Raw genomic sequence first — 23474 nt, 5'->3', positions numbered from 1 at the left:
GGGAGTGGACTGCAAGTGACAGTGGCTGTGTCACTGTGTGTGACTGGCGTGTCCCCCCCACATGGCTCCGCACTCACCTCCCTCTCGGGCTCCAGGGCTGCGGGGCTGACCATCTCCTCCACGTAGTTTGACGGGAACCACAGCTGCTTCTTCCCCCCGTAGTCCCCCCGCCACCTGTGGGAGCAACATGGCACGGACCTCAGCAACCACCCCCGACTCCCACAAGAGGGGAGCCCTTGCCAAGGTCCCCCACGGGAGCCCGCTACAGCCAGCCCGCTGGTGCGTGTGCCCCACCCCCCCACCCCCGGCCCCACGGCTGTGGCTCCGGGCACCAGCCTCACCAGCCGCCGTCCTGCTTCTCCACGTTCTGGATGATGGCATTCTTCGTGAACGTCAGCTCATCCTCCCTCTGGGCTTTGTAGTCAAAGAGGGCCTTGACGGCGCACTGCAGGGGGGCAGCGGTGAGAGCAGGCAGTCCTCACCCCCCTCCTGACCTGGAGCCACCTGCCCAGCTCCAGTCCTCACCACTGGACCTACAGGGGACTCCAGGACAGATGTGATGGAGGCAGTCCCAGGGCCTCTGCCACGGAGACTCCTGAAGTCCAGGTGGACCCCTGCAAGCCCCACAACCTGGACCCCAGGAAGAACCTTCCATCTGTCCCTGGGAATCAGGGCTGGCAGGCTAGGGGGAGAGTGTGTGTGGGTGCCTCGAGTGCCTCCCCTGGGACCTGAAAGCCTATGGGCATGGCTGGGACCCCATCAGTCCTCATCTGGAAAATAGAAGAAAAGAACCTCCTTCCCGGGCTCCCTGGCTGCTGAGGGAAGGGGCTGAGAAACAGGGCACAACTCCTTAGCCCCTTAGAGAAAGAAGCAGAAAGAGGAAGATCCTCTCTGACAGATCTTCATGAGGCGAGGGACTGAGGAGCAAAGAAAAAAGTTTTCTGGCCAGTGTGGTCTGCCCCTGCCGTGCTGCCACCCAGGAGGAAAGGGGAGTTACCCTGGGAACAATCTGGAAGGGTCAGTGCGGACCCCCAGGGACAAGGTCTGGGAGGGGGTCAGCCCAGGGAGAGCTGTGGTCATACACAAACCACACATCTCACAACCTCTCAGGCCTCGGAAAACCACAAGCACCACTTCTCCACAACGACCACAGATGGGCCCCTGAGCACAGAAATGCAAGCCCTCAGCCGCTGGGGACCCCCCGCCTCCGCACTTCCTGGGCCAGAGGCCTGACGCTGTACCTTGAAAGTTGGCATAGGATTCGCCTCCACGTAGAAGCCAGGGTTGCGTCCCTCGTACAGGGCTCCATAGTCAGGCTCCTGCCAACGGGACCGAATGGGATAGGTTAACACCCAGAGAGAACAGTGGTTACCGGCTGCCCCAGACCCCTCGATCAGTGCAGCAGGCCCATGTGTCCTGCTGCACAAGGCCAAGTCTGCCCCTTCCCTGGCGTCGGGTCCACCAGCATCTCAGACCTCAATGGGTGTAGCCTGGCCCTCCCTACTCTCCACTTTCTTACCCTTGAAACCCCATGATTCTGAAACCTCTCTGTTCCTGAAGGCCCAAACAGCTGCTGAGCTGACTGCAGCGGGCTCCCGCAGGTGCCATACACTCAACTTTCTAGCCCAGTGACTCCCTCCCTCCCTCCAGGTGTCCCCGCCCCAGTCCTGCCAATCCACCAGTCCAGCCCCAAGCCCCAGTGGGTGCAGCCCCTTCCCTGGACACCCGTGCCCACTGACGACAAGTCTCAAGGGGACCTCCCGTCCTAGAGCCTTCCTTCTGTCCAACGCCATGATCCCAGTACTGAGCCCTGCCTGGCCCCTATGCCATCTCTGTAGCCTTCTACCTCACTCGTCTTACCCCCGTGCCCCTTCCCTCCATAGCCGCCCTTCTGTAGCCTACTCTCCCCGCTGCCCTGGCGACAGTCTAGTCCAAGCGCAGCCAGTGAAGCCTCAGGCCTTGGGTCTACTGCTCCCTGTGTGAGTTCCAGGACCTCCTCACCCCAGAACTCAGCTCGCAGCCGCTAACCTCCTCCCCTAACGCATGCCCTTTCTTGCAGACACACCCTCGCAGATGACACACCCCCCAGGACACTGTCCTGGCACCTATGCCATGGCCCCCAGCTGGGCACAGGGACCTGTCCAGGAGCTCCCACAGCCAGACTGCCCCACGAGCGCCCAGCAGCTAGCACAGGGCCCCTGCCCGCCATGCTGCCCCCAGCCCAGGCCCTCACAGCGGTGCCGATCTTCTCCAGCGCCTCCTCGTTGATGGGGTAGCGCAGCTTCATTTTGCGGTACAGTGGGTGCTTCTCGTAGTAGCTGATCAGGTCCACAAGGCTGTCAAACTCTGAGTTGCCCAGCATCACTGTCTGGCCCTCCTGCTGGACACGGCAATGCTTGATCTTGCCCTCGGCCCTGAACAGAACGGTCACATGGGGTCAGGGAAGACCAGATCCGGGCATGGCCCCACACCACCTAGAGCACCCCAGGCCACGCCCCTCACCGGAAGGAGATGGCGTAGGAGTTGGGTTCGTTCCGTTTTCTCACCAGGAAGGCCCCGTCCCGGGGGACACGCATCAGCATGTGCTCGGCCTGAGCTCTGGTCAGGCTGGCGTGGTACCACCTGAAGATAGGCCCGAGTCAATCCCTGGCCTCCCCGACTCCGGTCCCTCCCAACCAGCCCTCAGCCGCCAGCCCCTCCCTCACTCTTTGCTCTCGTGGGCATTGGTCTGCGGGACAGGCTCTGAGAGGCGCATCTCAAATTCATTGCAGCGCAGGGGCACCTGCTGGTAGTGCGTGATGAGGTCATAGAGTGAGTCAAAGACCAAGTTGTCTGTCAAGAAGAACTTGGGGGCCCCAGCGTCCTGGCGGGAGTGGATCCGGCAGTGCTGGACTTTCCCGTTCCTCCTGTGGGAAGACAGGGAGGCGGTGAGAAGCAGGTGTGGCCCAGAACGCCATGCTCCAGCCCAAGCGAGGCGCCCGAGGTGCTCAGGGGCTGGGCAGACCCGCAGAGGGGCTTCAAAGCACCCAGAAAAGTATGCGTGTGCATGCCCGTGAGGAGATCACGCTCCACGTGAGAGCCTGTAACAGAGACCAACACCAGACAGCGGTGGTCTCGGCGGGGGGCACCACAGAGTGCAGCACACGCGCTGGGACTGGGTTACCAGAAGGAGAGGGTGTAGTCGCCCACGAAGGTCTCGCTCTCCCGCACAAGGAAGGAGCCGTCAGGGGCCCCGGTCTCGATGCAGTACTCGGTGAGCAGGCGCTCGGCGATGTGCCGTCCATCCCGCCCCGCCCCGAGCTTCCCGTGGAACCACTTCTCACTGGAGTGCAGCTCCGTGCTGCCACTGGCCTGCGGGGGGAGGGCAACGGCAAAGACACTCGGTGACTCTGACCCCGGCCCGGCCCCCAGCCCTGGGCTGGCCCCTCACCTCCTTGGGCTCCTCCTCATCCTCATTGCCCTGGTCACTGCTGGTCTCCTCAGAGTAGTAGATCTTGCTGCTGGTCAGAACGAAGTAGTGCGGGTACCACTCCTGGGAGAGAGCGAAGTGGGGCCCATGAACGGAGGCCTCCTTCCACCAAGCCCCCATGCGCAGCCCGGCCCTGCACTCACATGGTTCACGGGGTCCTCCAGGTAGAGGATGCCGTTCTTGATGGAGTTGCTGATGTCGTTCTCGGAGTACATCACCGACGTAGGCACCTCTTCATAGGCGCTGCCCTCTGCCAGCTTCTTGTGCTGTGGGAGCAAGCAGGACATGCAGCGCCAGCCCAGTCCGAGCCGCTGCCTCCTCACCTAGGCTGAGACCGCCAGCTGGAGCCATGGCCCAGGAGAGGCGCGCAGATGGGTGGGGCGCCCCCACCGCTACCTTGATGAGGATCTTCCTCTTGAGCTGGTTGGGTGAGGGGAGCCCGTCTGCAGCGATGTCCACGGGCTTGGTAAGGAGTGTGTCCCCAAGCACCTTCTTGAAGTACTGTGCCATGTTTCTCTGCTGGGCAATGCTGCAGTGGTCCTCGATGGATAGGATGACAGGGTACCTGCAGGGTAGGGGACCAGTGCAGTGACAGGGACCTTACAATTCTGAGGGGTCAACACCCAGTCCAAACAGCTGCTCAGAAAAGGTGTTAGGAAGCAAGGGCCTGGGGGCCGTGTCGGGAGGGCAGCTAGCCAGAGAAGAACTTCGTTCCTCCCTAGCCGCTGGAAGGAAGCACGTGGTGAGGACAGGTAGAGCTTTAGTTTGTTCCACAGGCCAGAGAAGAACCCATGAAGGGGGGAGCCGAGGAGGCAGGAAACAGGGAGGGGCTTAGGAAGGATGGCTCAAGCAAGCAGCAAAAAAGGAGGGGAGGCCAAGAAGGACAAAGATAAAAAACGGGGAGTGGCGACAGAGCACTGGAGGGGACCCTTTGTCATAGGAGAGAGCTGGAGCCCAGCTGACCCCCACCCCCACTCACTCTGAGGCCACGAAGGCATGCTCCTTGATGGTGTGCAGAACGTCTGAGAACTTAATCTTGGTAGTAAGGGTGTGTCCATGGTAAATGACTGGCATCCCATCTGGGCCATCCCAGCAGTCCACTGCGCAGGAACACAACCACGGTCAAGAGGGCAGGTCCCCCCAACCTACTCCCCCACCCCGGCCCCCACGCACACTCAATGCAGCGACAGCCCATTCGCAGGCAGCGGGCGTAGGCTTCTAGGGAGGACTCGCTGGAGAATTGGTCCCCGGTCAGGTACCTGCACAGGGAAGGAAAGGCAGGGGTGGTTGGATGAGTGCCTCCCTCCGAAGTCAGGGCCGGGGAGGCAGGGGGTGCCGACGGAGCCACTCACGTGTTGTGGGAGGAGGAGATCCAGTAGTGGGAGAGAGGGTTGTTCATGGTGTCCGGGCACACGGCATCCAGCTGCGAGTTCCACACACTGTTCTCTTTGGAGAACAGGAAGGTGACAAACTGTCCAGGAACAGGAAGGAAAGACAAGAGTGAGCCACTACCCCAGACCACTGGCTTGGCCGTGGTGGGAAGGAGAGGACGCTCAGCGTCTGTCACGGTGGGCAAGGGGGTGGACAAGGTGGACAGCGGGGAGGAACAATGTGGCAGCCCTAAGGAGAATCTGGCTCCTGGGACCCGGGTGCGGTTCCAGTCAGTGCCCCCCATTCCGATGTATGGGGTGTGAGAGGCAGGGCTCACCTCGTCCAGGAAGAAGTATGGCTCTTCGATTTCCCGCAAGGGGTCTCGAAGGAAGCTGAGCATGAACTCCTGCACCTGAAGCCGGTCAACAGCCCACAGCTCCTGGGGGGGGGGGGGGGGGGCATGAGAGGCTACCAGCGACAAGCCCAGCCCCCCGCAGCCAGGAACCCTGGCCCAGCCCAACCCAGCCGTACCCCCTGGTACTCGAGGAGGAACTGCTGGAACTCGGGAAGGGATACTCGACAGAGCTCCGGCCGCTCGCCCGCCCTGTGGGAGAGAAGGGAAGCACCTGGCAGCCAGGTGGCTGGTGCAGCCCCCAGACAACGAGGGCCCCCTGGAAGGCAGAGCCCAGCTCCCAGCCAGCACAGATGACCAAAAGGGTCCAGCATGGCTTACCCCCTCCCACTGCCTCCCACCTGTACCAGGAGTCACCAGGGGAGAGAGGAAGGAGGCCCCGGGGAGAAGCCCACCGCCCCACTTCAAACCAAACCTCAGGGCACTGGCTTCCAAGAAGGGGAGGTCCATCTGCAGGAGACAGAAGCTGGTCAGAGCGAGAGCCCCTGGGAGGCCGCATGGGAAAAGGGCTTTCAGGAAGAAAGGCTGGGGCAACAGACAGGGGTGGGCGGGCCTCAAGAGGAGCAGAGCTGGAGAAATGGCACCCGAAAGCCCTCCAGCAGGGCGGCAGGGCTGAGGCAAGCAGGGCTGGGGCTGGGGTGGGAGAGCAGGGGCAGGGGCCACGGGAGGGCAGGTGGCTCATGCACCGTCTTCTGGGCGCTGTACATGAGGCTGCGGTACAGCTGAGCAAACTGCCCGTAGGTGATGTCACTGCTGCGCTGCTCCAGGTCCTACGTGGCACAGGGCGGGACTCTGGTCAGGCCTACGGCCAGGGGCTCCCAGGCACCCTCACTGCCAGCGGATGGCCCAGGATGTGCTTACCGTCAGACGCTCTCGGAGGAAGCGCATATTGGGGACCCGGTAGTTGACCTGGGACAGCATGTTCTTCAGGTCCTTGGCTGATATACTGAGGAAACAGGGACGTTCCCAGTGGCCTCACCCAAACTCTCATGACCTCTGACTTGTTGGCTGAGTCCATTTGGGACTCAGTCCACCTGGGCTGGACAGATAAGCACTACTCCTGGTACCTGGAGTCCTGAAGGGGCTAAATCAGAACACTTGGGGTGACCAAAGGAAGTCCCCTCCTTTCTCTAGGGCTCAGTTTCCTCATCTGGGCAAAGAAAAAGGCCATGATTCTGGCAAGAAAGGAGTGAACAGGCTCAGGGAAGTGGGTCAGGCATGGGGGAGGGGGGCCAATCTGCAGGTCTCAGTGGTCAAGCCTGTACCTCTGGCCCCAGCAATCTTAGGGGCTGTTGGCTCACCCAGACACAGGAGGCAGCCTTCCCCTGTGAGCCTCCAGGCCCCGCACAGCTCATTCACATACTCCCTGGGGGCAGCTCCAGGGAGTCCTGACCCACTACCCTGGAATGCTGGGAGTTTGTGTCTCAGCACCCAGCATGGGATGCGGGCCGGGGGAGGGGGGTGGTAGCCAGAGAGGATCGTGCTTGGCAAAATATCACTGCTGGCAACTGGGCACTCCCCCGGAGTCTGACAGGGAAGTGTCCCTGCCCTCGAGGGGTGCCCTGCCTAGGATGTGGGGCTAGGGGACACTGTCTGGCAAAAGGATAGAAAAGATGGGGGAAAGGGAAGCCTTTCTCTCCTGGAGGTTGGTGTCAGGTGGGGAGGGTTGGCATCCCTCTTCCTCTGCCCAAGGGCCTGGCAGACAGCACCACAATCCCTCCCAGAATTCAGTCCTGTACCACATGGCCCTGGCTGCTACTGGCAAGTATGCTTCGGCACGTGCTGCTTCTGCCCGTGCCAGCTCAGCTGACCCCCAGGTACCCAGAAGCAAGGCGCTCAGGGTCCTCGCTCTGCAGGTTAGGAAACGCTGCATCACCAAACTCTCTCAACTCTCTGCCATCAGCATTACAAGCAAGCTATTATCCATCCCACCAAAACACCTGTCTTGACCCTGCTGACCTCTCCAGCCACGACTCCCTTCTCCGCTTTCCTGCACAGCAGCACCCTGAAGGAATCAGCCATGCTCCCTTTCCTTCCCTGAACACCGCTCCCCGCTCCTCAAGGTCACTGACAACTTCTGCGCTGTCAAGTCCATACCTGGCGAGGCCTGCCACAGCTCACCACCCCTTCCTCCCCAAGCTTCCAAAACTCCACCCTCCAAGTTTTTCTCTTACCTCACCAGCTGCTCCTTCCCCTGGCTAGCTCCTCCTCACCTCCCTGATCCCCAGTGTCCGAGTGGCCTGGGGTCATGGCCCTCTTCCCTTTTCTTGCTAAGTTTATCAGGTGATTTCCCACCTCATGGCTTACAGAAGGAACATCTCTATGCTCCCGCGGTAACATCTCCTGCCCCCACTTCTCCCTTAAACTCATTCTTCCCCCCTGTCAATGCAACATCTCTACCTGGACGTCTAAGGGTATCATAAAACTGAATATGGCCCAAATGTATCGCTAAACTCCCCCAAATACGCTTTTCCCATGGCTTCCCCATCTTAGTCAACAGCAACTCCACCTTTCCAGATTCTCCAGCCAAAAAGCTTAACTGTTACCTTGGACTCCTCTCTTTCTCTTGCACACTAAAATCAATGTTCGGAAGTTTTACTGGACTCTTACCTTCAAAACATAGTAGAGTCCAAATCCGACCATGTGCTACTGCCCTCCGCCCCGAGCCACGCCCTCTCATCTCGCATCCAGAACGCTGAAACAGCTCCCTGCCCAAGCTGGCCGGCTCTGCCCCACCCTGGACTCTCCAGCCGCAGCCGCAGTCTGGTGCAACCGAAGTCAGGTCACGGGATGCTTCCTTTCAGAACCCTCCGTGGTTTTTTAGCTCTTTCACGGCAACAGTCAGAAGCCCTCACCATGAACTGATCTTTGTCCCCATCTCTCCCTGGCCCCCCTGTCATACAGTGGCCTCAAATCTGTGAGCTTCAAGGCATCCCCTCACACACTAAGGCCACGCCACCATCGCCGGTTCTGCAGGACGCCCAGAACCAGTCTGCACCAAGACCCTCAGAGGACTTTCTGCAGGAAGTTACCCGTGTCAGAACTGCTTGCCTGCCCCTCAGCCCTCCTAGACACAGGCCCCCTGAGTCCTCTGGTTCTCCGGACAGCTGCTCAGGCACGGCTACTGTTCTGGCTGCCACAACCCACCAGCTGGGCTAGAGCCACACCCCGGTACCTACCGATCCTCACGATTCCGATCCACTGAGTAGAACTGCTTCCGCAGCCACCTGGAGGGAGAGGAGCCTAAAGTGAGAGCCACTTCTCCAGCCAGACTAGGTCCAGGGAGGTCAGCAGGCGGTGTCTGCGCACACAAAGGCCTGTGTCCTTGCCGCTGCTCCCTAGAACCTTTTCTCTTACCTCACAATCTGCTCCTTCCCCTGGCTAGCTCACGGGGAGCTATGCTGGAGGTGGGGGTGCGGGGTCCTTACCTCTCGATCTGCAGAGGCGTGGCCGCCTGCAGTGTGTCCTCCATCAGCCACGTTAAACCCTTGATCCACATGTTCACTTCATCCTCAGATGTAGCTGTGATCAAGGGGCAGGGAGATGAGCTGGGGACACGCGCTCCACGCTGAGCCTGGAGCCAGTGCCTACCTGCCCCCGACCAGCCCCGACCCCCTCCAGCCCCGCGACACCAACCTTGCAGGCTCAGGGTCTTCAGGCGGAACTCCATCCCGTACAGGATGACAAAGCAGTGTGACTGGTCTGGTCGGAAAGCAGGGTCCTCTTGGTAGCGATCAAAATCCCGCGACGTCTTCCCTGGGCGGATCTCCTTGATTTCCCGAATGTCAACTAGGAAGGTAAAGAGACCAAGGTCAGGCTGGGGTCTCTGAGTCAAGTGTTGAAATGAATGCAGCCTGGTTTCCTCACTCCCCCTTAGGGAGGGACCACAAAGAGAGACACCTCATCAAGGGGCAGAGCCAAGAGTACTCACAGTCCTACCGGGTGACACGAGAGAGTGAGTCTGAGTCTGAGGACAGACCTCTGCTAGAAGCAGAGCTGTCGGGGGAGCAGGGCCCCGACCTCTGTGCCTTCCCTTGCTGAGAATGTAGGCAGGTCACTCTGACCTGGAGAAAAGCTGGAGTCTAGAGAGAGAACTGGGGAGGGCTGAAGGCTCTTCTATAAAGACCACTTCCTGACACAAAGTACACAAACCAAATTGTAAAGTCCCAGGGTAGGGTTAGGCAGACCCAAGCGTGTCTCAGGATCTGTGGGAAGAATGAGGGGTCAAGCTCGGACAACTGACACATCCCTGAACGGCCCATCACCCCAAAGACATCCCCAAGCAAGTCTCAGCAAGAGGCCTAGTCTCCCAAGGCAGCGGCTATCCAAAGGGATGGTTCCCACCCTGGCTGTCCAAGGGCCTGCACGTGCTCCCCTGCCCTCACACAGCACGGATCCGGGAAGCACACAGGACCGAATGGCAGACGACCTGCCTTGGCCACTAACAAGGGAGATGACACTGAGTGACTCACTTAACTTCTAGTTTCACTTTTACCAAATGTAAGGTCAAGGGCTTGACTGAATTTCTCTAGAAGGCAGCATGGTAGAAAAAACACACGTGGACTCTGGGACCAGACTGCCTGAAGCAGAATCCCATCTACCTCCCGTTAGCTGTGTGACCTCAGCAGTGACTGCTCTGATCCCACTCCTTCCTGTGTGAATGCGGTAGCAGTAACGGTGAGGGTGCTGGTAAGATCCAAAGTCCTAAAAGCCAAAAGTACCCAGCCCCATCTATGGCGCATGGGAGCTCATTCAATGCAGGTTCCCTCCCTCTGCTCCCTCACCAAAGTCCGCTAAGGGCACAGGTTCTGACCCCAGGCCAGGAGAGGGCCCCAGCAGTGCACAGCGTGGGGAAGGGCTACACCAGTCACACATCCACACGATCCCCCCCGTGCTGGGTGGGATCCTTGTTGGGGTGGGGGGGACGACGACGGACTTTCCAAGTCAGATAATGAGACAGATTTAGGGAGGAGCTGTTCAAACAGAAGCAGCCTGGCTGAGCAACCAGAGAGGACTCTCCCTGAGCACTCCCTTGGCACCAGAGCCCCTTCTAATGCTCTCAACACAGACTGGCCCGGAAGATCTGGAGCCAGGAGCAGCCCCAGCATGTTGCCAGCTAGTGTCTGTCCCGGAGTCCTCCCAGTCCAAACTGTGCACCACCCAGGCCACACTGTCCCAAAGGGCCCAAATCCCCAGGCTCTCTTCCTACCCCTTCCAAGCCACAGCTGTGCCCCAACCCCAGCTCTCCACCACAGCATTACTGGTTTTAACTGGACCCTGCTCTCCCTGCTCCCGTGTGCCTTCATCAAACCCTCAGGCCTGGGACTCTCACTGAAAAAGCCCTGCCTTCCCTGTCAGCAGCCCTGCCCCCACCCTCCTCACCAGTGAGCCACTCTTCTTAAGTTTTCAGAATCCTTCTAATACTGTTCTGATTCCTCCTGTGGTTGCTCACTACGGAGAACATGTTCCTTCTGTGCCCTTTTCAAGGCCCTTCCTGATGAGGCTCAGTGATCTACAGTCCCAGCTTCTTCCCTCACATCTTCTCTGCTCCATCTAAACTTACTAGAGGGGCACCTGGGTGGCTCAGTGGGTTGAGCCTCTGCTTTCGGTTCAGGTCATGATCCCAGCGTCCTGGGATCGAGCCCCACACCAGACTCTTTGCTCAGCAGGCAGCCTGCTTCCCCCTCTCTCTCTGCCTGCCTCTCTGCCTACTTGTGATCTCTGTCTGTCAAATAAATAAATAAAACCTTTAAAATAAATAAATAAACTAAGCCGGACCAAGAGCAAGAACAGTCAGTGCTTCCTGTCCCCCCCATTTCATCCAAGGCCCTAGGGTGGACTGTCTACCTCCCAGGCTCCATTCTCTCCCACCAAAGACCCAACCCAGAAGCGGCCTTCTGTGGTAATCATGCCCTTGACTCCTCATGACACCACTTGAGACTCGTCATCTCCGCTCAGGCCAGGCAGAGCCCATGCAATACTTGCTGGAGGACTGAAGGAGCAAACCAGTAAAGGAGGCACACAGGTGGGGGAAGGGGCCACAAAACGGCAGTGGCATTTTAAAAACGAGTTACACTCAGGTAGAAACAGGGAGGGTCGGGGGAACTGACTCACAAAAACCTAGCCTGAGAAGATAGTTTCCAAGGATGGAAGGAGGAGCTGAACAGGGGAAATGCCCAGATCAGAAACTGCAGAATAACCACAAACCCTGCCCTTGAAGACAGAAACCCGTATGCTTTTCCGGTGCAGAGCTGCTGTCATCCCCTCCCACACCTCTCACACAGGCACACCACCTCACAAACACAAATGCATGTAGGCCAGGGTCTGAGTGCTCAGCTGCCCGCCCATCGTGAGAAGCAGCCCATGACGTGGCTACTGCTTGGCAGGCAGCAGGAGGGTCCGTTCAAAGCCTGAGGCCGGATACGTGTAGCCCCACGCACACCCCCACACCCCCCACACACACCACCAGCAGGACCCAGGATTACCTCTGGCCTGCCCTGGGCTCCTGGGCGCATTCCCACGGAGACCAGGCTGGAGGCTGACTGGGCTCCTGCCCAACACAGGAACCACACAGGCACGGAGCAGCTCCAGGCCAGGTGTCCAAGCTTCCCAAGCTCTGGCTTGGCCAAACCTGGTCCCTTGTACCCCACGCCACCATAAGGAAGTGCCCTCCAAGCGCATCAAGCCAACAGGAGGCTGAAGGGACAGGACGTCAGGGTGAGATGCCCTACCATGTTCTTAAAAATCATTGCCTGTGCCACCTCCCAACCCCACTTCCCATCCTCCTTGTCCGGGAGGCAAACACAGAAGGGTCTTTTTTTTCCTGAGAGAGCCAGGGCTGGTCCCCCAGGGACTGCCATCAGGGGAGGAGACTCCCTGGGACAGGCATGACCTCTGCCCTAGCTGGGGGGAGGGGGAGGCCGAGCCATCCCAGCTGTCTGGGTCAGAACTGCAGTGGGACAGGAAGGGCAGGGACAGACACCCTCCCAGGACCTGGGAGCTTCGGGAGGAGAGGAGAACTGCTTAGAAGAGCAGGAGACTAGCACCCTGTTCCCAGAGACCCATGACCCAGCACTCATCCCTCACGCAGACCATGGGAAAACAACATTCAAGGAACACTGGGGAAGAGAAAAGCCAGGGTACTGAGAGTTCCTTGCTAGGTCGGAGACACACAAGTGAGACAGGGGAACTCTCCGAGGGAAAGGCCAGGGTCCCCTAGCCAGGGGTCCAGGCCAGCCTCCTGTGCAGCAGAAGAGTGTAGGCCTTCACCAAGGACAAAGGTCCAGCTTCAAGCTCGCTCCAACCTGAGAGGGCCTGGGGTTCCATCGGCACGCCCTGGCCAGCTCAGCCCATCCAGAAGCATGGTATGTTCATTCCTCCAAGGACCGGGTCCCCAAGGCCCATGCTTCAGGAATGGTATGTGTATCACCACACCGAACATGGCTGTAGTAGACAGTGACAAGATAAACTGCCCGGGCATTTAATCACCCACATACTCTCATGAAGATACAGAATCCACCAGTCCTCCTCAAGAGGCTCTGAGGTAATGAAGGACTACTCATGCTGGGTCAGGGCCTGGCATCACAGGCCAGCTCTGAGAGCTGAGGATTTTCTGATGGCCAGACTGCCTGGTGCCCTGGGCAGAAGCCTGGGGGTTCTGGTGGCAGCCTGCCCCCTCTTGCTCCTTTAGGAGGCCTGCACTGACCATCCCCCTTCCTAAAGGCTGCCCAGGCCTAGCAGAGGAGAACCACGCAGGTCTTAAATCCTAGCTGTGCAGCCCTAGGCAGGCCCTCACTCTTTTGGCCTCTGTTTCCCCATTAGTACAGTAAGGTCCTTGTCAAGAACCAATGATCCCACTGATACCTGAAGGAGACTGACCCCTGGCCTGTGTGCCTAGTGCATCAGCTCGAGGCCCAGAGAAGCCAGCAGCAGGGGAGAGAACTACAGCCAACTGCCAGGGCTTTGCTGGGGTTGGGCCCAAACCTAGGAGAGGTAAAGCTAGGCTGTAGCTGCCTCGACCCAAGGGAAAGAATCCAAGCAGCCATTTCCCTGGCTCAAAAAGGGGTCTTGCAGGGATGGGGCACCATGAAGGCGTGGGGCTCCTGAGGCCAGAGCTCAGATCAGTGCCTGCAGCTGTGCGCTAAGCCAGAGGCAGCTTCCTGAGCCTACAGCACCCAACCTGCACACCCACCAGGAGTTGGCGGCATGTGCACCCCACCACCTCACACAGGATGCGTATCAGAACGGGAAACCAACAGACTGAATTCACCAAGATCAATTCTCAAATCCATATAGATGGGCCTCACTGGCAAGTGAGGGATAAAGCGAAAGTTTTCATTAGGGGTGGGACAGCCATTAACTGTTCATGTGTGAACAGCCAACTACATAAAAACATTCACATGCGAGATCAAGCCTGGCCTGCCTTGACCACCCCCAACCCTGGACTGGTTTCTGTTTTGACTTTTATGCAGAAGAAAACATGCGCGTTGCCTGGTGGCAGGGGCCGGCCCTAAGCATTGAGGCAGAATGCTACAAGACTGAATCTGCAAAACCAGAGCCTGCAGGACCAGGCAAGGAAACCCTCCCTTGACTCCTGTCTTGGCCCAGGGACAGATTCCTTGCCAGAGACCATGAGACTAGAGATCAGCACTTACTCAAAGCAGAGTGCTCAGGTCAGTCAGGCCTGGAAAGCAACTGCCTTCGGGGTGTACGAGCAGTGGTGGCTGCTTTCCCTTTAAGAGCCTCAGTTTCCTTATCTGAGTCACACAACTCATCCCAAGCACTTTGGGAGGCCGGCAGGTAGACAGCAGCAAAAAGTAGTGTTGCTGCTCGCAGGGCCAGATCAGAACTTGCCTTTGCAGGAAAGTAGGTCCCCAAGCCAGGGACAACACCTACTCCCCTGGGTGAGGAGAGGGTGCCATGAAGGGGACAAGCTCAATGGCAGGCAGCCAGCCTACAGTCTGGGAAGGGACTGAAGACAATGACCCTAGAGGACTTGTCTGTGCAAGGTCCTTCTGAGGGTAGACTGCTTCTGGTCTTAGAATCCTGCCCCCCCCCACCCGCTCCCAGACATCAAGCTGAGCCACAAGTGCCCCACCAGTCATCCCCCTGCCCAGTGCATCAGGACAGCCGCGGCAGGGAGGTGCAGAGAGGCAGCATTCCAGGACACCAGGCAGAGTCCCCAGGGAAGAGAAAGGGCGGGGGAACGGGGGCAGGGCACCAAGCCTTTCCAGGGTATCTTGATGAGTACAGCTCATGAGAGCCAGCCAATCCTGCCCCACAACAGACTTCACTCTGACCACGGCAGGCCCTGGAAGGGATAGAAGGGAGCCCACCATCAAATCCAAGACTCTAAATTAGACCCAAGCTTCTCAGTCAGGAACCAGCGTCCTAGCATCCCCTGCTGCCAGTGAGGCCACCTTCCAAACAGCCCTACACAGACAGAGGTCCTGCAAACCTACTGGCCAATTAACTACCCACCAGACAAGGAGGATGTACAGAGAGGAACCAGGAGCACCAAACACCGGCAAGGCAGGTGGGAGGCACAGCCCCACCTCTGAGCCTCATCTCCCTTATCTGCAAAAGAGGATCACCACTCCTGGCCCTTCTTCATTGAGCGACTGTGAGATGTCAACAGACACTAAAGCGATCTCACCAGAAAGAGACAAGAGGACATACTGAAAATTAACCTCCCCGCAAACGATGAACATAGAGCCAAGACCACCACCACCAGCACAACAAAAAACCAGAAGGAAGTGGCACAGATCACAAATTTCTGGACATGAAACATGCTTTCACTGAACTATTTTTCTTTTCTTTTTTTTTAAATTTTAAAAAAGATTTTATTTATTTATTTGACAGAGAGAGAGAGATCACAAGTAGGCAGAGAGGCAGGCAGAGAAAGAGGGGGAAGCAGGCTCCCCGCTGAGCAGAGAGCCCCATGCGGGGCTCCATCTCAGGACCCTGAGACCATGACCTGAGCCGAAGGCAGAGGCTTTAATCCACTGAGCCACCCAGGTGCCCCTGAACTATTTTTCATAGGAAGAGCATTCTTCCTGGGGCGCCTGGGTGGCTCAGTTGGTTGGGTCTCTGCCTTCAGCTCGGGTCATGATCTTGGAGTCCTGGGATCAAGCCCCACATTGGGCTCTCTGCTCAGCGGGGAGTCGGCTTCCCCCTCTGCCTCTCTGCCTACTTGTGATCTGTCTGTCGAATGAATAAATAAAATCTTTAAAAAAAAGAAGAGCATTCTTCCTTTTACAAAGTACATAAACTAACAGATGTAAACTGTAGAAGTTACTCAAAGAGAAATACATGCACCTACATTTTGCAACTTAAAAAAATTTCAACTCATGGTAAACATGAAGAGTTTTGTTTTTTAATCTAGAGAGCTGGAAAGAGGTAAGTGAATATTACCGGCCTGCACAGGTTTTTCCCCTCTGAGGGTTTTCATTACCCCAAACTCATGGGATGTGAACCCCCAGATCCCCTCCAGGACCGGCTGTCCAGCCCTGCAAGGGCACTGGGGGAAGGTGGGGAAAGCCCAGCCCTCCCCAGAAGGCCAAGTCCAATCAAAGCTATGAGCTGCAAGGACCCCAGGACATCAGCTCTCAGCCCATGCCCCCCCCCCCCCCCCCCCCCGCAAGCCTCTGCACGTGCCAGGCTGGTGGCATAGCCAGTGCTCCACGCTGATGCACATTCTAGTGCTTCCAGGGATCTAGGTCACTGGCCTGTGAGGAGATCCTGAAGGAAGAAGCTACATTCAACTCTTCTATCCATTCCCCAAATTCAGGTCCTAGGAAGGCCTCAAAATGTATACAGAGTGCTAAAGAGCAGGAATGAACACACAAGTTAGATTCCAGAGTTCATTATCTAACAAAGATAGCAAAGGCCACAGATGCTCAAAGATGGTATCAGGGATGGCTTCCTGGAAGAGGTGCTGCAGTCGACAAAGGCTGAGGAGCTACAACAAATATGCAAATACAAAAGTTGGTGAGCTTTACCAAGGGGACAGAAAAAAGAAGGACCAGTTACGGCTGCGGCATGGGGGTGGGGGCATGGCCTCTGGGGGTCGGGCAATCTGCGAACGCTGGGAAGTCCCTGTACAAAGGTTCCTGCAACTGGTGGGAACTATGGGAAGTTAATGGAACTTTGAGGAGTAGAAAAGGCAGGGCTCCCTGAGCACCCTGCCCTGCTTGGCTCTAAGCCTAAGCCACCAGGAGATTCAGAAAGCGAGTCCCAGGGATCAAGAGAGGTGTGCAAATCTTCCCCCAAATGGGGCACTTGGCTCATTCGGTAGAGCATGTGACTCCTGGTTTGGGGGTTATGAGTTTGAGCCCCATGTTGGGTATAGGGATTACTTAAAAATAAAATCTTACTAAAACAAACAACAAACAACAAACAACAAAAAACAAAAACAAAAACCAACAATACAAACTTCCCCCCCAAATGCTCTCTCATTATAACCCGCTCCAAGCACAGCGGGGAATAAACAAATGGGCCGTTCCCAGCTGCCCCCACCCCTCAAGTCAGCCACCTTTCATCACCCTCCAAAGACTACACACCCAGGGCAAGGGAGCACGAATGGAGCCGAGCTTTCTCCCTCAAAGGATGCCGACACGGAGAAAGGAAGCCACAAGGGAAATGCTCTGTGGCCAATTCCTGGCCCTCTCCCCCCGCCACCCTTACACACAGGTTCCTGCACGATGCCCAAGGGTAGGATAGGCACTGCCCCCCAGAGCCCCCTTGAGAGGGAGCCAAAGACAAAGGGGCTCTGCCCCCAGAGTAGCTGTACCAACTAGAAGATACAGCTTTTAAAGAGTCGTCAGACCTCTGAAGGGAAAGATGGAGGTGACCCAAGGAGAGGAAAGGACAGACCCTGGGAAAAGAACCTAACACAGCTGGAATGAGGGGCACTGAACCGGCCAGCGGTTTCCATGCTGTGCAAGACCCTCCTCCCCCGCCTTCCATTCCCCTCTCTATTCTGAGACTATGAACTTCCCCCTCCTATCTTCCAACAGAAGCAGCCCCCAGATCTCACCAGAGAGGAAGTCAAAAGCAGAGGGGTGGGGGAGCTATCTACCTCCATTTTATAGACAAGGTTGGAGGCTGGGAGACCTGGGGTTGGAGGGCCATGCAACAAAGAAAAGGTGAGAATGGGGCTTTTCTCCTTCCCATGCCTGTGTAGCAGCAGAGGAGAGAGGCCACAGCCCCTTCCAAGGGTCCTGGCTGAATCCTGGGAGTCCAGGGTGTACCAGGGCAGAGCTCAGCATCTGCTTCTGGCTGGGGTTTCATCAGTCACTGCTCCCTAAACACCTGACTGAGAAGAGCAGCCAGGCCTGACTGGGCATCTGGCTCTCTCCCACCTTGATAAACAGGAAAAGGCCATTCAGACAGCTGCATGGAGGTCTGCGGGGTCCTCCTACACAGGACCTTGAACCCGTATGTACTAACTGCTTCAGGTTACAGCTGTAAAGGATTGTTGCCAGCACATGAATCATCTAGATTCTAGATGACTCTCCTCTTTGGAGCAATGAGAAAAATGGAGGCTCTAAAGAATTTTGTCAGGATCACATGGTGGTTCATGGCAGAACTGGGACCCTCTGCATGGCCCCAGAGCCTTCACACCACCCAGGCAGGCAGTCCTCCTGCCTAGGACACTAGACTAATCCCACCCATTTCAGAGGTGGGAACAGCATGCTCAGGCCCCAAAGGAAGGAAGGGAAAGAGGCCCCACCCAGAGAACTCAAAGCTGGGAGAGAGCTGAGCAGTTGCCCCTTACCGCTAGTTCATTCATTCCATCATCTAATCAAACACGTATCAGGCACCTATCTCCTCAGTGTCTGGCCCTGGGTTGAGTCCTGGGTAAACAGAGATCAATAAGGCACTTGAGTTCCTGCCCTTCAGAAAAGCCCCTGGCTGGTGGAGGAAACAGATGGGGAAGTAGATAACCATGAGGTCGTGCAAAGATGGAACAACAGGGAGATGTCTGTGGTGCTGGGAGCACAGAGAAAGTGAGCAGTGCTCCTTGGGATTTCTCAGATTGCTCTGCGGAAGGCAGGTCTGGAGGGCTGACAGCCCATGTCAGGCAGAGGGGATCGTGGAAGCCAAGGCACCAACGGAGCAGCTTTATTGTTGGCGGGGAGAGCATAGTTTCACGGTAGAGGGGTAAGGACGCTGGGCCCACAGCAGGCCTTTCCCACAGTAGTGCAATATGGACAAGGGCTTGCCTCAACTTTGCTGCCCAGGCGGAAATAACTCCCCAGGTAGTTCATGGGTCAGCCCCCAGGGCATAGGTCCTCTGCACTCTGCCTCCACTGAAGGCTGATGCTGTTCAAGTTTTTTCTACATGTCTTGTGTCTGCCCCCCACCTCCGACTATATTCAGGCTCCCTGGAGAACAAGAACACAGAGTGTAAGTCACTTTTCCATCCTCCTCTTTCCCGACCTTCAGAGCAATAAACATGGTTGACCATGCCTTCCCTCCTGCTTGAAGCTCTGCCCTTGGCTTCTCCCTCATGACTTCTGGTTTCCTCCTTCTTCTTGGGCTTCAGGCCTATCCGCATTACACACTGGCCTTTGTCAAGGCTGAGACCAAGGTCCTCTCTTCCCCTAATGCTCTACCTCCTCTCAGTCAGTCATCGATGCCCACAGATTCCATGGCCTCCTCTTACATACAACGCAGTCTCTGCCTCTAAGCTTCTGGTCCGTCGGTCCAATTGCCTACTTGCCACCTCCACCTGCGTGCCTCAAAAACACCTCAAAGTTGACCCCTCAAACCAAACACATTACCTCAAACACACTCTTCAACACGTCTTTCACCAAAACCCAGGTCTCTTGCCACACCTCTTGGGTCAGCTAACAGCATCACCTCCCAACTAGAAACTTTAAAACCATCCTTAACACCTTTCTCTCACCATCCCTAACCTAATCCTTGGACAAGCCCTAATACTGACGTTATTTGTCACAACCATATTTACTGAGCACTTAAATGAGTGGGAATCCTATGTGCATTTTAAGGCTATCTACTGACAATCTTCTCAACAGAGTATGAGCTCCTTGAGGCCATGGACCATACCTGTCAGTTTTAAGGCCCCAGGGCCAGTAGGAAATGGAATGCATTAGAAGACAGGAAAATCTGCCCCCCTCCAAAGAAACAATAGGAACCTCTGGCTAGAGATCTAAGGGATGGGCTAAAGTGGGAAGACAGGTGGAGAGAGACAGCAGAGGCCTCCTATACAGAGCTCCTTATGGAGCCCCATGCCTGACCTGGCTCCCCACCTCTTTGGTTTCCATGTTACCACCACCACACATCCTGCTCACTCTTGGAGGCATGGGGTGGGAAGAAGGTGTGGGGCCAGCCCTTAAACCACCAGCAGAGTCAACCCTGACCAGGAGGTTGGAGACATGTTAAGCAATGAAGAAGTCATGAAGGCAAGGTCTGTTGGCCTAGACATCGTCTTCTGTGCACCCCATTAAGCCTCTCGCGTTCTAGAACTGCAGAGGTCAGCCACTCCTCAGCATCTGGCCATACTCCCTCTGGGTCACACCAACCCATGCCAGTTATTTAATTGTCCTCCTTTTGCTTCCTGGGAGGCAAGGCCCTGATGCACAATCTAGCCCCTGACCCCACTCTGAGGTCATCAGGAACTCACTGTCTCCCCAGGAAGCCCATCTAGGATTCTTGGAGGGCGCCTCCCCTGTCAACAGGAATGCCTACCTTGGGACTTCCCACTCCTGATTTTAATTTCCTAGTTCTATACTCTTAAGACAACTTCTGGCCTCACCTCCCCTAAAAGGCTTCTTGCTGCCTCCCCCTCCAGCCTGTAGAGCTTCACCCTTCCAGTGTGGGCCAATTCTCAGGCCAGGGACCAGGACATCCTTGTGGAAACGGTCCAGGCACCAGGCAACCCGTTGTCACTAGAAGGGATGTACTCTGTATTTCACTGCTAGCCTCAAGAGGCCCTGGGTAAAATCCTTGACAATGTGACATATGCTACCCTTTTTAACCTCCTTGGTGGGTCTGCTAAGAGTTCCCAAGAAAGGCCACAGGCACATTATACTCAATTCCTACTTCAGGTAGAGTGGCTAGGGTAGAAGAGGATCGCTACCTCCCAACAGGGGAGGGCCATCAGGTGGAATGGGGTGGAGGGGAGAGGGGTCTGCAGAGCCCCTGCACCCTGTCACTGCCCAACCTCCCAGCTGACCTTCTGCCCCCAAGTAGGCTGAAGGCCTTTGGGACCTGTGGCCCACTCCTCTCCTTCCCAGGATTAGTCATTCTATGAACTCAGCCCGTACTCTTGGGGCCTGAGACTGATGTCATTCAGTCCCGCGGGGTGAGAATTCACCCACCACACACCCACAGCTTCACAGCCAGAGGTCCAGTGTGGTCAGTGCCCTACTCCCCCCCACGGACAAGGCCAAGCCAAGGACACCATGACCTGGGGGCACCTCTTAAACAACTACTTCCCTCAGGACATTTCAGCTCAGCCATATCCCCAGGTGTCCAAGAAAACAGGAAGCCAACCCCAAAGTGAACGGCCCACCCTTACTGAGTTAGAATTAGATCTCACACAAACAAGTGGTCAGACTTGCTGTGGCCCAGCCCCTCACCAGTCTAGTCAGTGTTCACTGCCAGGGCTTGAAGCTTCCGTCAGACCACCCACTCCTGACTGTGCCCACGCCTTGCTCCCAGGCACCTCAAGCCTTTGTAAAGATTCTCTAACTAATGCTGGCTTGCCAGCCAGCAGGGGGAGGAACTCCACAAGGGCAGGACGGGCTGCAACAGAGAGAAAGCTGATTGTGTCTGGACCCTTGGGTTCAGCCTACAATACTTCAGGCACAACTGTCTCCTGCTGGCTCCGGGCTTTCATGCTTTTCTGCGTGTTGTAGATCGCAAGCTTCCCAGGATCGAAGATCAAGCCACCTCCTTTTCTTGCTTGCTAACCCAGCCTCCTCTGTGCCAGGCATGGGCACAGAAAAAGAGACGCTAGTCTTCTGCAGGAGAAAGTCCCGCCCATTTATTCTGCATCCTGAGTCCTGCTGAAGCCAGGGCCACCCGCCAACACCGGGAAGGGCCCGGAAGGAAGCAGCAGAGCCTATACACAAAGCCTACATGTGGCTATAAAAAGGAGCCCCCCCTGCTTCCCCCAGGATGGGCCCGGTTCCTAGGAGGTGATGAGTGGGGGAGAGAGCTAGTACTTGTGCCTGGGCACACAGCCACCGTAGCCTCTCCAAGGCTAGCCAAGCACCACCTCAAAAGGAACCAGTGTTATAAGGAGAGGAGGGAGAATGTTAAGAGCTGAGTGAGGACAGCAAGCAGAGCCTCTCAAGCCCCATCTCCTGGGACCACAGACTCTCTGAAAGCAACAAACTCTCTGTTCCCAGTGCCTCTTCCCCCAAACCAAGTATTCACCGAAGACCCCTCTCTCGCACTTCTCTACCGCTCCTCCTTCTCTCCCCGAGGGCTCCCTGTGGCGGCACCAGCATATCCAGCCAAAGAGCTCTGGGAGCAGCAACGAGGAGGCAATGAGAGGCTTTACCTCGGGGGTGAAAGCAGGAAAGCCGCTGCAGCAACAGACAAGGCTCAGGGGCAGCTCAAGGAGGGGCACAGCAGGAGAGGACAATGAAGCAGGGGCACGGACAGGATACTCAAGTGTGAACACAAAGGTACCTGTTGCAGAGCCCAGCCATGCGGGCAGCAGTCCATGTGCCACCACAGCAGAGCCAGCCGCACCACTGCCCACACCAAGCTGCGGAAATGAATCCCGCCCCCCAGCCTCTGCCGTCCAAAGCCCTCTCCAGCCTAGTCTGCCCAGCGTTCGGGCCCTGCACCAGGAGGCTGACCCAGAGCCACTGAGGTCATTCTCCAGAAACAAGTGGAGTGGCTTGTCATGGTCACACACGTATAGCAGAAGTGAAAAATGAGCTTCAGTTGTTGTCTGCAACTGAGAGATCTGGATCGTTCATTGTCGGACCACCCTCACCTCTCCCGAATGCCAGAACAGCCTCCAGTTTCTTTCCTCCACAGCACACCCCAGGCCCTGTAATTATTTTTTCTGTCCAGTTGCTGGGGTCCTTTCTGGCTATACCTATCTTACTTAACCTTTACATTTTTACCAGACTCCACGGTGCTTGGCATGTCAGCAAATGCTGGAGTCCAAAGCCAGGGTAGCAGAGTGGGGGGGTCCTGCTTGTTCAGTGTGCCCCAGAAAGCCCAAGAAGGTTGGGGCTTGGGGGCTTTTCCTTGTTGTTTTAAGGAGAAAAAAAGTAGCTCTAGTGATAAAGCACACCAGGACAGAGACCTACTACCACTGGAACAAGCCAGAGCGTGCAGTTCTCACATCTAGCTTAGCAGACCTAACACACAGCAGCATGCCCAGTCAACATGGGCAAATGCAGGAACACACTGGATAAATGCCTGCACCTGAGCTTGTCATCAGAGGTCCTGGAGAGGTCCTTCGTGGGGCACCTGGAGCACAGAGCCAGGTCCCCACCTCCCTGCAGAGGCTCAGGTGCTGTTGTCATCATGAGCCCGTCACAACAGGTCAGAGCAGGGCTTTTCTGTCCCCCTATCTCAGATCACCTGCTATCTTCACCTCCAGCAGAACTGTGGGAAAGCATCTTGATGGGGTTGCCACAGGAAGATGAAGGCAGCAGATAATCTAGATGGAGGGTCTAGGTCCAATTTGTCCATGGACAGAAGCCTGGGCTGGTCAAACAGCACATCTGGCCAGAGGGCAGAGTGGAGATCAGATCACTCTGTCCATAAAAACAAAAAACAAAAAAAAACCCACACTGGTCCTACAGAACAATCTATCTTCTTGTCATTTTTCTCAAGAGTAGAAAAATAACTGAATATTGTAGTGGGAATCAGAGATCCTAGGCTCTGATCCTGACATTGCCATGAACTTGCTGTGTGACCTTACCCTTGGGGCCTTGGTTTCTCATCTCTAAGAGAAGGCTAACCATTCTTACCTTCCCTCAGTTCACGGAGCTGTGGCGGCACTCAAACAATACCACGGATGAGAATATGCTCCATGAACTCTACTGCACTAGGACAAATACCAGTTTTCCTCATGCCCCAGTCCTCTGTGTACAGACTCAGGGAGGGAACAAAGAAGCAAAGCAGGAAACAGACTTCTAGCCCAGGCTGTCAGAGCAGCCGCCAGTGGCCACACTTGGTGGGGGAAAGAGCTGGAGCTCTGTAGTTAGCTAAGGTGAAAGC

At 56.5% G+C, this 23474-nt stretch overlaps 1 protein-coding gene across 2 annotated transcripts in view; it reads right to left on the bottom strand.

Moving 5' to 3' along the window:
- PLCG1 (phospholipase C gamma 1) overlaps nucleotides 1-23474 on the bottom strand; it is a 37121-nt gene that overhangs the window by 6452 nt on the left and 7195 nt on the right. For both annotated transcript variants that reach the window (XM_045980813.1, XM_045980814.1), the window contains exons 3-23: nucleotides 8889-9041; nucleotides 8681-8774; nucleotides 8432-8479; nucleotides 6114-6198; nucleotides 5939-6022; nucleotides 5668-5702; nucleotides 5372-5444; nucleotides 5178-5279; nucleotides 4822-4940; nucleotides 4643-4728; nucleotides 4449-4569; nucleotides 3866-4034; nucleotides 3613-3735; nucleotides 3431-3532; nucleotides 3164-3351; nucleotides 2706-2906; nucleotides 2503-2622; nucleotides 2234-2414; nucleotides 1242-1319; nucleotides 342-445; nucleotides 78-174 (exon numbers count right to left, since the gene is read on the bottom strand). In XM_045980813.1, coding sequence (XP_045836769.1) covers nucleotides 78-174; nucleotides 342-445; nucleotides 1242-1319; nucleotides 2234-2414; nucleotides 2503-2622; nucleotides 2706-2906; nucleotides 3164-3351; nucleotides 3431-3532; nucleotides 3613-3735; nucleotides 3866-4034; nucleotides 4449-4569; nucleotides 4643-4728; nucleotides 4822-4940; nucleotides 5178-5279; nucleotides 5372-5444; nucleotides 5668-5702; nucleotides 5939-6022; nucleotides 6114-6198; nucleotides 8432-8479; nucleotides 8681-8774; nucleotides 8889-9041 — 2363 coding nt within the window. The remainder of the gene's footprint in view (nucleotides 1-77; nucleotides 175-341; nucleotides 446-1241; nucleotides 1320-2233; nucleotides 2415-2502; nucleotides 2623-2705; nucleotides 2907-3163; nucleotides 3352-3430; nucleotides 3533-3612; nucleotides 3736-3865; nucleotides 4035-4448; nucleotides 4570-4642; nucleotides 4729-4821; nucleotides 4941-5177; nucleotides 5280-5371; nucleotides 5445-5667; nucleotides 5703-5938; nucleotides 6023-6113; nucleotides 6199-8431; nucleotides 8480-8680; nucleotides 8775-8888; nucleotides 9042-23474) is intronic.

The sequence above is a fragment of the Meles meles genome, chromosome 16 (genome assembly GCF_922984935.1).
Source record: "Meles meles chromosome 16, mMelMel3.1 paternal haplotype, whole genome shotgun sequence".
NCBI classification, from domain to species: domain Eukaryota; kingdom Metazoa; phylum Chordata; class Mammalia; order Carnivora; family Mustelidae; genus Meles; species Meles meles.
Note: the sequence above shows the minus strand (reverse complement) of the source record. Positions and strands in the feature narration are given on the sequence as shown.